The 15,888-nt window shown below is 37.3% G+C and overlaps 1 protein-coding gene across 1 annotated transcript in view; it reads right to left on the reverse strand.

Moving 5' to 3' along the window:
- The window catches only part of LOC150088409 (1-phosphatidylinositol 4,5-bisphosphate phosphodiesterase-like), a 754,578-nt gene that overhangs the window by 494,809 nt on the left and 243,881 nt on the right, over positions 1-15,888 (reverse strand). The window contains exon 13 of the mRNA XM_090370149.1: positions 862-955. Within this exon, the coding sequence (XP_090226275.1) occupies positions 862-955 (94 nt within the window). The remainder of the gene's footprint in view (positions 1-861; positions 956-15,888) is intronic.

Below are 15,888 nucleotides of genomic sequence, written 5' to 3' on the forward strand. Positions count from 1 at the left end.
GATAGGTTTTAATTATTTTTATTTTGAAAACTACTTGGGAAACTGTTACTTACTGAAATATTCAGTAAGCTAGGGCTAATTTTTGTGTCACAAATGAATTGAAGTTATTCTTTTAGTAAATTTTTTTAAATTAGTAGAACAAAATAAATATTCCACTTATATCAGAATGGCTGCTATTAATAATAAATAATGGAGATCATTCTGATATAAACAAAATACACGTAAATTCATAAAATGAGCAGCTAAATCTTCTTGTAGTTTTTTTGAGTTTATAGTAAAATCTCCATAGTTTGTTATAATTTTCAAGCTGTTCAAACTGCTGTTCACAGTAACATGAATGTTGTCCGTAATGCAGAAAAACTCATGTTAGGATATGTCCTCTGGTCTTTGCCTCATTGATATATCTCCATTATTAAATACTTTTTGTCCAAGTTTTTGTCAAAGTTCCACAAAATAAGTTAGCATCCAGAGATTCTGAGACATCCTTTACAATATTAACAAGACCTTCAAACCCACTCTTCAAACCCACTCAAAGACAAACTCCAAGAAACTCTTAATAGGAAACATTACAGTTGTGATATCTTCTATCAATTTAGAATCATCTTTAATCTGAATATTTACTAGAAATAAAAATGTCTTACCATGCAGTAACAGAATTAGGAATATGAAGTCCATTAACTGATGTGCTTTTGTTTGTATACCTTTTACACTGTCACTGTGGCTTTCCCATTGATTAATATATAATTTTATTATAAAAACTGAGATTCACAGCATCCTCAGTCATCAGTAATCAGGGCAATCACCCTTAACCCACCCTAAAGATGGCCCTAACTATACTCCAATTGAAGCAGTATCACAAACCTTAACTAAAATATCCGTACACATCGCTTTTCCATGTGTAATGATTGGTTCCTCATCTTCTCCTTTTCCATCCCAGCAATCTAGTTCAACACATCTGATACAAAAAGCACAAAAAAAAACCACTTTATTAGAACAACATTTATTCCAAATAAATACAACCTTCTACATATAAACCATACAGATAAATGAAAAAATACAAAAGTTTATTTAATTTGAATTACATGAAGGTTGAGAACAGCAAACAAATATATTTAAAGAGCCACATTTCTCAGTGTCAAAAAAGTAAAGCTTGACAAAAAAAACATTTTTTTAAATATAAAAAATTGTAAAAATATATTTATAAAAATTGTAAAATAAATATTAAAAAATTATAAAAAAAATAAAAACTTATCATTACTTCTTTTTTGATGCAATCCTCTACATTTATTTATATATCACTTGACAGGTGTGATCTACTCCAATTTTCAAAACTATTTTTGTGCTGCCATCTATTATGAACTATCTCTACTCAGAACCAAAACTAAGAGATGGCAGCATTTGCTAGAATATTTTATGACAATTCATATATCTACTCCAGAGAGAGAGAGAGGGAGAGAGAGAGAGAGAGAGAGAGAATATATAATACATATGTACTTGTGAGAAAGTTAATAAAAACAAATTGATTTAAGGATGCCAAGTTTATGTATTAACCCTTTTTTTTTTTTTTTTTTAAAAAAAGAAAGGTCACCTGTGTCACCTAGGTACCTGCTCAACCTTGCCTTAAATTTAAGTTGGCTTAATGCATATTTTTTTCCATCACCTTTTCTATGCACATTCTTCCAGTAGCAACAGCTATGGCTGCAACTTCAGACTAAAATGCTGATGGAGCTGATAACCAAGCCCCACTTACAATCAATAGGACAACAAATGGCAAAGTTTGGCCATTCACACCACCCAGGTGTGAACCTGAATCTAATTTAAACAGTAGTTGAGATGTGATGTCCATACCACAAAGAGCAATGACTGACCTTCTGTGGTACTAGGCCAGGGGTGGTGAACCTTTTTAAGGGTGCATGCCAAAATTGGCTAAATATTTTTAAAAACTACCTGTGCTTGCCCCTCGGAATTTTGCACAGTATATCATTATTTATCTCATACACGTTTAACTTGACAAAAGTGTAACAAAAAAAAGAATGAAATAAAATACATTATTTCAAATATGCTTTAATAAAGGTATTACAATAAAATCCTTCATAAAAAAAATTTAACTTTTATCTTGCAGAACAAATTTAATATGAAATGATAAACCACTCTTATATTATAGATATAAAATATCAAAACTAAAGGAAAGGAAAGGAAGGTAAGTATATTTAACATCAGTGAGACTTCTGTTACTGCATCACTGACGATAGGTACCTTACATCAGGCTTATACTTTGTAATTTCTTGAGCTACGCAAGCAGCACTAGTTTCATCCATGTATCAAACTATGACTAGCCTTAACAAAGTTCATCACTGAAAACAATCATCTGACTGGATTTTTCTCTAGCTCATTTCTCGAGAAATGTATTGTTTTTGTTCTTGCATACTTTTATTGCTGGGCTGTTTATGAACAGTTTCATAATGCTGCTTTACGGAGGAAGTCCTACACACAAAATGCACAATACTTTATTATCCTTCTTAATCATACTAAATTTTTCACTCCAAGATTCTTGAAATTCTCTGCTATTATTATAGCACTAATTCTGCCCTTTCCTATGTTTCAAACTTACGGTAAAGTCAACAACTTAATTTTCCATACCCGTCCTACCTAGATCTCTCTCAAAAGCTTCGATATAATAATCACTTTGAGTACCAAATAAAAAGTATAAAGCAGAGTAAATATCCTTAAGTAAAAGTGTATATCTTTCTAAAGAAAATGGAAAAATTAATCGCTATAACTTTAATAGATATGTGTTAAAAGGCCTACAGTTGTTAGCCAGCAACAGCTATATCAGTTAGCCATTCACAAGTGTAAAGTGGAAGATTTCTGTAAACACCGGATGGACACATTCACTTCAAAATATAAATTAGGGCAAAGGGAGAGGGTAAGAAACAGTGATACTCGTGTGGACAGACAGATACCTCTCAGCCCATACAGACTCTGCATAAATGTGAGCAATAGCTCTACCATTACCTAAACAAGGGAGATGGTAGAGTGGCTCCACATGTTGCTCGAATATTCGTTAGGTGGCGTGATGAGGCGATGTTAGATACCTCTTTGGACCCAGTATTTTTCCATCACGTGCCATCAAATTTCTTAAGACTTGGCTCCCGCCAATGAGAAAAAAGTTTTGAATAAACAGTGTGGGCGAGCTTGGGACATAAAAAGCGGATCCTCGCAAGGAGAGAGGAGAAGCATGGACGGAGAGAAGCTGACGTGACCGTTGCAGAATCCTTCACTGGAAGAAGACTCGAGACGTCGAAGGACAGACCAGTGAGCCATAGAGCCCAGGGAGAAGCCAACTGTTGTTCTGCTGAGCCAATACCCAGAGCCGGCAGAGGAAATTGAAAAAGCCACAGCCATTGACTGATCAACCCAGCATGATATCCTGAGCTGGTAAGTTAAAATGATATGAGTATGAAAATGATAGTAAACACGATGCTGCTAAAATGGTTCCTATCTAGTTCCATACAATTTTTGCCTCTTGAAACTTAAGAATGTAAAACCTTAAAGTTAAAGTTTGATCTTATAATTACTGGAAAATTCTGATAAACATAAAATGTCATAATATGCCTATATGGAAGATGTAAGTTCTTTGGTAAAGTTTTTTCTAATAATAAACCCTGTTATGTTTTGTGTTATACAAGTTTCTTCTTTTGCTGCCAAAACCTCACATTCAACCACTAAAGTAGTAGAGCTAAAGTATGATTAGAAGTTAACTGCGGTGTCGAGTAAATTACCCACATAATTACTCGATGTTAATCACAACACAAAAGTCCAAACTGCGGGATGGAGAGGGGGGGAAGGAACCTTCTCCCTCTTTATTCGGAGGGTATATGAGACTTTGTCCTATAGAAACCCACTAGACGAAAGCAGAACTAGATACCAGACAGGCGAATATGTTAAGTATGTTAAGATAAAATAAGATAACCAACCAACCAAAAGAAAAAGGCAAAAACGACCTAACTACACTAAGAAAAAAAAAGCATGAGTTATGCCTAGTCTGGCTATTTCTGTTACAGCCAAACCCTAGAGCTCGCGAAGGCGAAAAGAGTGCGGACAAATGGGGAAGCCAAGTAAGCGAGCACACACACACACACACACACACACACACACACACACACACACACACACACACACACACACACACACACACACACACACACACACACACACACACACACACACGAGAGGTAACATGGTGCCGTGATCAGGATGGTTTTGAGCAGTGATGAGAAACTGATTAATACAAATTAAGTTTTACAAGACTGAAATAAAAAGATGAAATGGACGTTGGTGTTTTTGAGATCTTGGCAGAGAGAATTATATTGTACTACTTTTATTCAGTCATGATCAAATATCAGTATTATTATCATTTTAATTTTTTGATAATGCTTAGCAAAAAGTAGCAACACATTATAAAGCAGTCAGCTGCATACGTTTTGAAATAAATAATAATAATAATATAAATATACTATATATATATTTTTTTTTTGGAAGGAAATTAAAAAAGTTGCTGCTTGTTGCTAATGAAATTTTTGCATTTCTTATTACTTTTGGGATGATCTTTCTTTATATTGTGTCTTTGTTTTAAATTTTTGTGGGTTATAAAAATCTTAGAAAGCTGCGATTATTACTAGTAATGCTTAAAATGCCCATTTACCCATAAAATTGAAAGTATATTGGATTCATTTGTAAAACTAGGGATTACACGGTAGTTAACTTAATATAAGGGTTTAACATACTAAGATTACACAGAAAAATGAAAGGACCAAGTTTAGAAAGGGCGAACTTAGAAATATCTGAACCCTTATTTCCCACCCAACCTGAGGCAACACCTGCAAGGGTGTATCCATCTCAAATCATGGGTTTTCTTAATCTGGTTCCAATGTACCTTGGGAAAGACGATGAAGGCCCGACGGCCTCTTTCTTTTTCAAATCACTGGAAGAGACTGCAAGCATTGCAAATTGGTCAGACAGAGAAAAAATAGCAGTGGTGAAAAGCCGACTGAAAAGTTCGGCCGCGGAATTTCTATCTCATTCAATTGAGTTAAGATCAGAAAAGGATTATGAGAAGTTTAAAGAGGCGTTCATAAGACGTTTTGAGCTTTCACAACCGCTCATATCACAATTGCAACAGTTTAGCACTGCTAGACAAGATTCATCAGAAATGGTTATTCGTTTGGCACCCGCTTAAACAATTTGTGTAGCTTAAAACTTTAAGACTGAAACTTTAAGAGTGAAACGCCAGAAATACTTACACTAAGTGATCAGACACTAGCTCAGTTTTTGAATGGATTAAACCCGAGATTAAAACGTTTGGTTCTGAGCCAAAATCCAGCCACTTATCAGCAGGCATTAGAAATCGCGATTCAGGAGGAACAGAATGAAAAATTAACTCAAACTAAGCAACACGTTACTATAAATTTGGCTGAAACTGCTGACAACCAGTTCAAACAAGTGTTAATTCCAGTTCAAGAACAAATACATTCATTACAACATTCGCTAGAAAAATTATCAACGAACAACACAAACTTGCATAGCTTAGAAAGAAACTTGTCTACCCTTAGCAACAAATTTCAGAACTTCGCAGCGAGAATTGACCAACAGTTACAAGAAATTAGACAAAATCAGTATAAGCAGGGTTATCTGCCTAATGTGCGAGACACTGCTGTGAGGCCAATTGCTGAGAGCACTCCACACAGCATATTGTTTACAAACAGAGGAGCTGCGCACGACCAAGAGAGATCAAATTACAGTAGACACACCAAGGAGTCGGAGCTACTTGGGAAAAATGTAAACAGAGAGAGGAGTGGAAATTTTGCTGGAAGACCACGCGTGTTCACCCCGAGTCAAGAGTCTGCTTATCAGCAGAATTATCAGAGACAAACAGTAGCCAGAAATAATCACACTAGTACTCCACAAGTTAGGACGTCCTTTAATAACAGAGTAAGAAATCACTTTCAAAATAACATAGATTTGTACACTTTTTATGCAAGGCCTAGAGGAGTGTTATATGGGGATAATACTGAATACAGACAACCTAGGGTATTAAATCGTAGACAGATCAATCATATGGGGGTCGCTTCAGACAGACAATTCAATCAAAGATATTAAGTTGACAACCAAAACCTTTTGAGCAGATTCCATAATATAGTAAATATAGTAGGGCAGAACATGGGATTTTTACAGCTCAGAACGATACAGAGTTACCCTTAGTGGCAGGCTTTATTCAAGATGTCCCAACGATATTTTTAATTGACAGTGGGGCTTCAGTAACTTTAATTAGCGCAGAAAATTTTCACAAAATAAAAAATGACAGGTCTTTGAAACAAAGACTGCTTGATGTTACTGTTTGTGGAATTGGGGGAAATGTCATGCCCCTACACTCGAAAATTACAGTAAATTTAACATTAGATGGAAAAACATTTACAGAACATGTCCTTGTGGCCTCAGATACCTTAAGCCCCAGATATGAAATCGTCCTGGGTTCGGACATTTTACCACTTGGTATTTGCATGAGAGAAATAGGAATTATGGAGAAAATTTTGGGTGACACTAAACCCACTGTAGGGAAACTAACTTCTAAACACAACATCCCACCTAATACTGAATCCATACTAACTGTTCAGTGTAATTCCAAGTTTTTCCCAGAGCAATCAGTAATTGTAGAGCCAAAGAATAATCTACGCAGGAGTGACTTAGCAGTTAGGTGTTCATTAGACAAGGTGTCTCAGGACAAAAGGGTGTCCGTTCTAGTTGCAAATGTTTCTGATGAACCATTGCATCTACCAAAACGCATGGGAATTTTAATACATTCTATGGGCTACCATAGAATGTATTAAAATAAATGAGGTTAATTTTGCAGGTAAACAAGTTAATAACAAAAAGCTGCCTCCAGTGACAATTAAAGACTTCAAACTGAATCATTTGTCTGGTTCTCAATGACAGGAACTATCTCAATTACTACATGAATATCAGAATATTTTTGCTACATCCCTGTCTCAATTAGGTCATTCTACAGTTCTATATCATAGAATAAAGCTCACAGATGATACTCCAGTTTCACAACGTGCATATTATACGCCATATACTTTGCGAAATGAGGTTGACCGACAAATTGATGAGTTGTTGGACTCATGCATAATTTCCCCGAGTGCTTCACCCTACAGTGCCCCAATTGTCATGGTAAAAAAAAGAGATAACTCTTTGAGAATGTGTATTGATTTTCGGAAACTCAACGCGAAGACAGTAACAGATAACTTTCCAATTCCACAAATCACAAAAATTCTCGATCTTTTAGGACGAGCCCGCTTCTTCTCTACGCTTGACCTTCAATCTGGTTTCTGGCAGATCCTAGTACATCCTTCTGATAAACACAAAACCGCGTTTGCAACAGGCCAGGGCCTCCACCAATGTAATAAATTACCAATCGGGCCAAAAAATTCACCTGCAACGTTCGTGAGAGCCATGGCAATTGTGCTTCAGGACCTAAAGAAACAATCCATTTTCTGTTATCTTGATGACATCAAGTCGCAAGTGAAACCTTTTCCCAACATTTGGAGAAGTTAGAACTAGTGTTCCAGCACTTACGACAGTATGATCTAAAGCTGAAACCTAAAGTTCCTAAAGAAGGAGATCACATATCTCGGTTGTGTTGTTGTTGTTGTTATTTGGTGTTTTAGGAGCACTAGCAACTAAGGAGATATTGCTCCGGGATATGCAGTGGTCATTCCCCGACCTTTCCGTATCTTCTGTATTTGGTGGTGACGGGCTCGAACCCCGGTCTAATCAAGAAGCGTGTGCTATGCACTGCTGCTCCTTCCCACCTGGCTACGGAGACGCCACATATCTCGGTCACCGAGTCAACTCAGAAGGTGTTCAACCAGATCCCAACAATGTTGCTGCTGTCAAGAACTGCCTTCTTCTTAAGACAGTAAAACAGGTGAGAAGATTCTTGGGAATGACTGGATTCTATAGAAAGTTTATCAAAGGCTATGCAAAAGTGGCTAGACCATTAACCGAACTCACAAAGAAAGACACTATGTTTAGGTGGGACAAAACAACACAGTCCGCTTTTGAGAAACTGCAAATGGCTCTTATAACAGAACCATTACTAATATATCCAGACTTCTCTCAGCCCTTCTATTTGGCTACAGACATGAGCGATTTTGCGGTTGCAGGCGTGTTGGAACAGATTGCAAAAGATGGGGAGAGACATCCAATTGCTTATGTTAGCCGACTGTTAAAACAGGCTGAAAAATCATACAGTACAGTACAGTAGAGAAGGAAAGTTTAGCCGTTGTGTACTCCATATCGCAGTTCAGCCCATTTTTGTATAGAAATTTTTTAAGATCATCTCAGATAATTCAGCATTAAGTTATTTATTGAAACCGAAAAATCCCACTCCCAGATTAACTCGATGGAATTTAATGATACAAGATTATAATTTTGAAGTAATTTACCGACCAGGTAAAATGCATTTAAATGCAGATCTTCTATCTAGACCAGTGTTAGAAGAAGATACTAAGCCTAAAAGGCAGAAGAAATCTAGAACTGAACAAGTTGCGACGATGTCGACCGGAATCACGCTGGACGCATAAGTAATGCCAAAGGAGACTACTAAAGAATTGATGAGGACGTTACAGAGGAAAGACAACGGTCTAAATTCCTTAATCACTCAATTAGAGGGAAATTGTCCAAGCTTTATCTAAGATTCAGATTCCTACTACTTAAATGATGGAGTACTATACCATTTCTCCTTACCTGACTCAAAATCAACTCGAGAGCAGCCATTTGAACAAGCCGTGGTTCCACATGCATTAAAAGGTCAGATTTTGGACGCTTGCCACAGTAATCCCTCTAGTGGCCATTTAGCATTCAACAAAACATTGCAGAAAATTAGAAAAGACTTCTTTTGAGTAAATATGTATAGTGCTGTCAAAAATTATGTGAACACTTGCCCTTCGTGCTTGGAAAGACAAGGATATAATCCGAAGGCGAAAGCAAACATAATGCGAGTTCCGACTGAGTCAACACCCTGGTACAGAGTGAGTGGATATTCTTGGACCACTGCCCACCAGTTTAGATGGGGATAAATACCTATTAATGGTGGTAGACTGTTTTACACGTTATGTAGAAGCAATACCACTGAAGACACAGAAAGCAGAGGAAATAGCTATGGCTTTTGTAAATTGTGTGGTTGCCAGACATGGAATCCCACAAATCTTGTTGACGGACAGAGGAAGTAACTTTCTATCAACTCTCCTTAGAGAAGTGTATCAAAAACTGGGTATTAAGAAGCTTCAAACAACAGCATTCCATCCTCAATGTAATGCTAAAGTGGAATGGTTGAATAAAACGCTGGCAGCAATTTTATCACATGTGGTGAATAACGCTCAATCAGATTGGCATGTTTGTGTACCATTGGCAGTGGCAGCATACCATTCGGCTGTACGTTCTGCTACACATGAAACACCTAATTACTTGATGTATGGAAGAGACATTATACTACCTCAGCACATCTGGACCTCCGAAATCCGCCCTACTTATGCTTCTTTAGAGCATTATTCAGAGCAAATGGTAGCAAGAATGCAGCGAACTTATGAGATAGTTCAGCAGCATCTGGAAGATGCAGCACAATCACAGGAACAATATAGATCTACCAAAGCCGTGGATAAGCAGATTAGGATTGGAAGCATAGTATATCTGTATACTCCAAAGGTTAAACCAGGTAGAACACGCAAGTTGTCATGTCAGAGTAGCGGACCATATCGAGTGATATCACAAGCATCCGAAGTCAACTACCAAATCCAGCACATATATCATCCTAGGGACAAGCAATTAGTTCATGTTGATAAGTTGACTAAGGTGATAGCACGCAGACCATTTCCAGAGCTACGTTTACAGCCATCAAAAATCACTACCTCACCTGAACGAACCTCAGAACACACAAAACCAAAAGAGGTATATGTCGAATCAGAGACAGAGGAAGAAGAATGGATTGAACCAACGGATGTTTACAGGGCACCAAGTGTGCCTATTTCAATTCCAATAGCATATTTACCAAATAAGGGCCAAAAACAATCAACAGTAATAAAGCAAGATCAACAAACGGTTCCACAGAGTCGATAATGTCACTTTGCCGATCAGAAAACAGCAAGTGCACTCCCAGCCAACACACCAATACAATTTACGGAGTAGAAGTCACGAGCCTCATTCTATATCAATGCCCGAACGTAAAGAAGTGAAAATACTTCCCCAGTCACAAAATGAGATAACTGCTCCTGAAATAGTTCAAATGACAGATGAAGAAATAAAACATAGCGCTCCCTCTGAAGATGTAGAGAATAACGTTGAACCTCAGACTCAACCAGCTCAAATTTGCTCTGAAGAAAGCACAGAACCAGCACCACTGCGCTCTGAAAATCCAGGTATTTTGGATCAATTCGTTCAATGGGTGATACAACCTGAACTTGAACCTCAAGAAAATCAGGAAAGCTTGAACCGGCCCACAGGAACCAGTGCATATGATCTTGTGCTAAGATTTATAAATGCATTAAAATGAAAAAAAAAAAAAAAAACCAGTAGTTTTGATTACTTCTTTTGCTGCTTCTTTTAATATAACTGGATATAGAGCATCAGGTGCTTTATTTACATATAGCTTCAACAATTTCTCATCCACCACATTCTTCTTAGTTAAGCCAAAATAATTTTTCCCCCTTTTAATGAAAACCCAAAACACAAAAAGGTATTAGAACCTACTGTAGGGTACTGTGCACAGTCGAAGGTTCAGAAAACAGAAGATACTTGTTGATATAAATTGAATGTCGACAGATGGCAACTTTCGGGAAATACATGTGCAGGAAGGTTGTTCCAGAAAAGAAAATTTTTGTTTGTTTGTTTGTTTGTTTATATAAGCATTTTATAACACATCTGAGGCTATAATGAGCCAAGACAAAAAGGTATAAAATATATGAATAAAACAGTATAATTAATTAAAATATTATACATAAAACAGCTATAAAGCATTATATCTAAAATTATATAAATTAATATGTTATAGAAACTTAAAAGATCTCTGACAAATCATCACTATCCGATAAAATCTGTCTGAGTGTATAGGGCTCAGACAGATGGTTAAAACACAAGTGACAATTATTATTAAAATATGCACATTCAATTAAAATAAATATTAATTAATATTAATTGAATATATATTAATTAATTTAACAGAGTGTTAAAATTGTGTCACAATTTCTACACATAGGATGACTGTCTGCCCTCAGCAAATAGACATACGTAAAGTGACAATGTCCTATGTGGAGCGAAGAAAGAACAATGCTGTGCAAACTGGTCTCACTAGATTAGACTAGGCTTAATCTCATATAACTGTTTGCAGCTTGCCCATGCCATGAGTGTTGCTGGGAAATCAGTTTTTTATGTACTAATTACTAATTCATAACTCGTACATTTGACTGTTGGCATTCATGGCAAGGAGACATATCTTGGTGGTGCTTTTGATGTTTTTACAGAGATTTACAGATTAGAAGGATTAGTGGAGTAGAGTAGGATTACAAAGGTTTGAATATTGCTTTTAAATAATTTATTTAGTATATTGTAAAGTTTATTTTGATATGTTTTTTTTCCAGTAATAGTTTGATTTTTATTTTATTATAAATAAAATTTTTAAAAGCTACTTTCATTAATATTTAGTAAATTTTACAATGGCTGTTACAAAATCCGCTTTGAACACTTCATCAGAGGGTATTGTGACTCATACGGAAATAGCCGATGGCGATTTCCAGGTGAGCCATGATTTTAGCCTTTGCAGAACCTGTGCCATGTATTCTAAGGTCGACCTAGTCAATAATCATAGCTCACCTGGTGAGATTCTTTTCTTTGTCACCACTGTACAGAGTTAAAATTTGGTGCATTGCTAGAACAATTTGAGTCTCTGGAAAAAACAGATGCTTGTCCTCAAGAATAATGTAATTGAGAGCTCGTCAGGGACTCAAGACTCTAGTAACCTACCAAGTGATGCACTCCTGATTCAGGTCCCATAATAGAATAACCAAGTGCAAATTACTCTGGTTCAAAAGGACTTAGTTCTATTAGGAGACTCTCCATAGTTAAGGAAACAGGAAATATTTTTTTGTAATAAGGATAGGTGGACTAGAACCAGGCAGGGTATGTCTGCCGGGAGCAACAATTAATGATGTCGCCAACGGATTGTCAAATTTTAAGGGGGGGGGACTAAAGAGAATATTATTATTCATGTGGGGACTAATGATATTAAGCATACATGATCTGATGATTTGTTAAACAAATATAGGATCAAGCTGAAGAAATGCCATGAGTTAGCTCACAATGTCTATATGTCTGCAATTCTGCCCAGACACGACAGGAGGGATTATATGCTGAAAGTCTTGTGGATTAACTTAAGACTTGAAGGACTCTGTAAGGTTTTTTGGGGGAAAATTTTTTACAGCTTGCCTGCACTTATAGATAGGTAATACTACAAGGAGGGCCAAAGGTAATATAGATACACATTTATCTGATAATATTGGCCAAATTAATGCTTGCACATACCGCAAGAGTTCTTGTTTGTTACCACAAGATCATATTAGCAAGATGTTCTGAGGGCAGAAATGTTTCAAAGGAGCGTGCAACTAATGCCAAGGAAACGAGCTTAAATAACTTAAAGGATGTGTCAGGGTAGTTAACCATACAAGAACACTTAAGTCTTAATTGTTTATACAGTAATGTCAGAAGTGCCATCAATAAAATGAGTGAATTATAACTGCTGGTTAGGACAAGTAAAGCTGACATAATATTATATCCACTCAGAGATAGGGGAAGATGAGTTTCAGTATGGTATGTATAATGTATTTAGGAAGGATAGGCAGATAGAAGAGGTGGTGGGTCATGCTTCAGATTCATCAATTCATCAGAATTGATGATTTATCCGATTTTTTACTTAAGCGTGTTTTGTATTGTAGTAAAATATAGGAGACATACATATATGGGGGTACAAAAATAAGAACGTGATTCTTTGGGGATAAAAAAGGTTGAGAAACATTGGTCTAGATGATCCTGCATTGCTTCTTTAACCAGTGGCTACATTATTTTCCCTGGAACAGAAGTTAAACTAACAGGTCTGTAATTACTCATGTCACCCTTTGATCCCCTTTGTGAATTGGGAATACATTTGCACATCTCCAGTCTTTGGGAAAATTTGAATCCAAGGCTCTCATAAATATGACTAAGAATATGCTTACTTCCTTTGCTGCCTCCCTTAATAGCATTAGCATTAGCAGAGGCATATGATGCAAGAAAGCAAGCTTATTCAGCAACAGCCAAAAAAAAAAAAAAAAGAAAACAACCACTACTCCCATTTCATCCCTCCGTTCGTTCGAAATACCTGTCCAGCTGAGCCTTAAATTTATTTAGGCTATCAACTTCAACAACAAACGATGGGAGTCTATTCCACAAACCAACTGCCCGCTGGCTAAAGGCAAATTTGGGCACATCTATCCGACATCCGTCCTTCCTCAATTTGAATTTATGCCCTCTCAGGTGATTATTCTGAGCAAGAGGAAGAATCCCATCGGCATTGAGCATGCTCAAGCCATTCAAAGCCTTATACACCTCTATCAGATCACCTCGCCGATGCCTAGTCTCCAGGCTCTGTAATTTGCAAAACTTAAGCCTTTGTTCCATTCACCAATCTTGTTGCCCTTCTCTGTACTCGTTCCAGCAGCTCTACATCCTTCCTGAAATGAGGCCTCCAGACCTGTATACAGTACTCAAGGTGTGGCCTGACCAATGCCTTATACAAGGGAATAATCACATCCCTGTCCCGGCTTGAAAAATTCCTGTATATCATTGACAAGACACCATGAGCTACTCTTGCAGCTCGTCTGCACTGCTCAGAGAACTTCATATCTGCCTGCACAATTACCCCCAGGTCCTTTTCATTCTCTACCACTGTCAGTGTAGTACCACAGAGTCAATACGTTGCTCTGGGGTTACTGTTTCCCATATGTAGTACTTTACATTTGTCAATGTTAAACTTCATTTGCCACCTCTCAGCCCATCTGCTCAACCTTTCCAGATCCTGTTGCAGCAGCATAGTATCAGTAGTGTCCTTAACAACCCTGCCAACCTTGGTATCATCTGCAAACTTGGACATTAAGCTTGATACACCATCATCAATATCATTTATAAATACAGAAAACAACAATGGACCCAACACTGAACCCTGAGGAACTCCACTAATAACATTAGTCCACGTTGAGCAGTGTCCATTGATTACCACTCTCTGTCTTCTGCCACTCAACCATCCCTTTATCCATAGCAGCAATTTGCCTCCAATGCCACACTTCTCCAATTTGTGCAGCAGTCTTCCATGCGCAACAGTATCAAAAGCCTTTCTAAGATCCAAATATATAATATCAAAGTTATTCCCTGCATCCAGTTCTTTTGTGACTACATCATAGTATCCAATCAAATTGGTCAGACAAGACCTGCCTTTAACAAAACCATGCTGTGTCTGAGCTATAACTGAATTCTTGTCCAGATGATCCTGCAGTGCTTCTTTAACCAGTGCCTCCATTAATTTTCCTGGAACCGAAGTTAAACTAACAGGTCTATAATTACTTGTGTCAGCCTTTGATCCTCCTTTGTGAATTGGGGTTACATTTGCACATCTCCAGTCCATGGGTACCTCCCCTGAGTCCAAAGAAGCTCTCATAATTATGGCTAGGGGTTTGCTTACTTCCTTTGCTGCCTCCTTTAATATAACTGGATAGATCCCATCCACCCCGGGTGCCTTTTTTATGTTTATCCTCAACAATTTCTCCTCCACTTTCCTGTCAGTTATTAGAAAATAATCTAGCCCACTGCCAATGTTTACTTCACCTACGACATTCCCCTTCCTGAATAACTCCTCATGTGTGAATGTAGATGCAAAATACTCGTTTAGATTGTTAGCCACCTGAGCTGGATCCTCAACTGTTGAACCATCAACATCCAGTGGACCAATCTGATTCATCCCTTTCCTTCTTGAGTTTAAATAGGTAAAGAACTCTTTTCTGTTTTTCTTTGCATCCTTTGCCAAGGATTTCTCATAATCTGCCTTTGCCTGCCTAATCTCCTTTGTGACTTGGTTACAGACCAACTTATATCTATCATAGGCTTCCATGTCACCCATTAATTTGTATGTATCCCATGCATTTTTCTTCTCTGCCATATGTCTCATTAGTTCATCTGACAACCATTTAGGCCTGAACCTTGAACAATATTTCTTGGTTGGTATGTAAAGCCTGGTAGCTTCCAAGATTAGTTCCTTGAATGCTTCCCATTTTGAATTTGCTGTTGGTAACATCATCAGTAGGTCCCACTGTATAGAATTTAAATACTGTCTCAGACCATCATAGTCGCCTTTACGAAAGCAAAAACCCTTCCCTTTACCTCTGATGGTAGTTACCTCCTTGAGTAAATCCCACTTCAGCACACTGTGATCACTGCCACCCAGTGGTTCCTTTAACTGCAGATTCCTAATGCATGAAGAATCACTACTGATAATCAGATCAAGAGTATCACTCCCTCTAGTTGCCTCCTGAACATGCTGGTGTAGAAAACAATCATCCAATAAATCCACAAAAGCCCTGCTGGTGTGTGAGTGACCAACCCACAAATTCCAGTCAATATCTGGGAAATTAAAATCTCCCATTATAAGACTCTCTGATTTACTGGCCCATTCTATTTCCCTGTACAGTATCTTATTATACTCATCAGAGTCATTAGGCTTATAGCACACTCCTACTCTCAATTTTGATTTAC

This window comes from Mastigoproctus giganteus, chromosome 3 (assembly GCF_048544385.1).
Source record: "Mastigoproctus giganteus isolate SK-2022 chromosome 3, ASM4854438v1, whole genome shotgun sequence".
NCBI lineage: Eukaryota > Metazoa > Arthropoda > Arachnida > Uropygi > Thelyphonidae > Mastigoproctus > Mastigoproctus giganteus.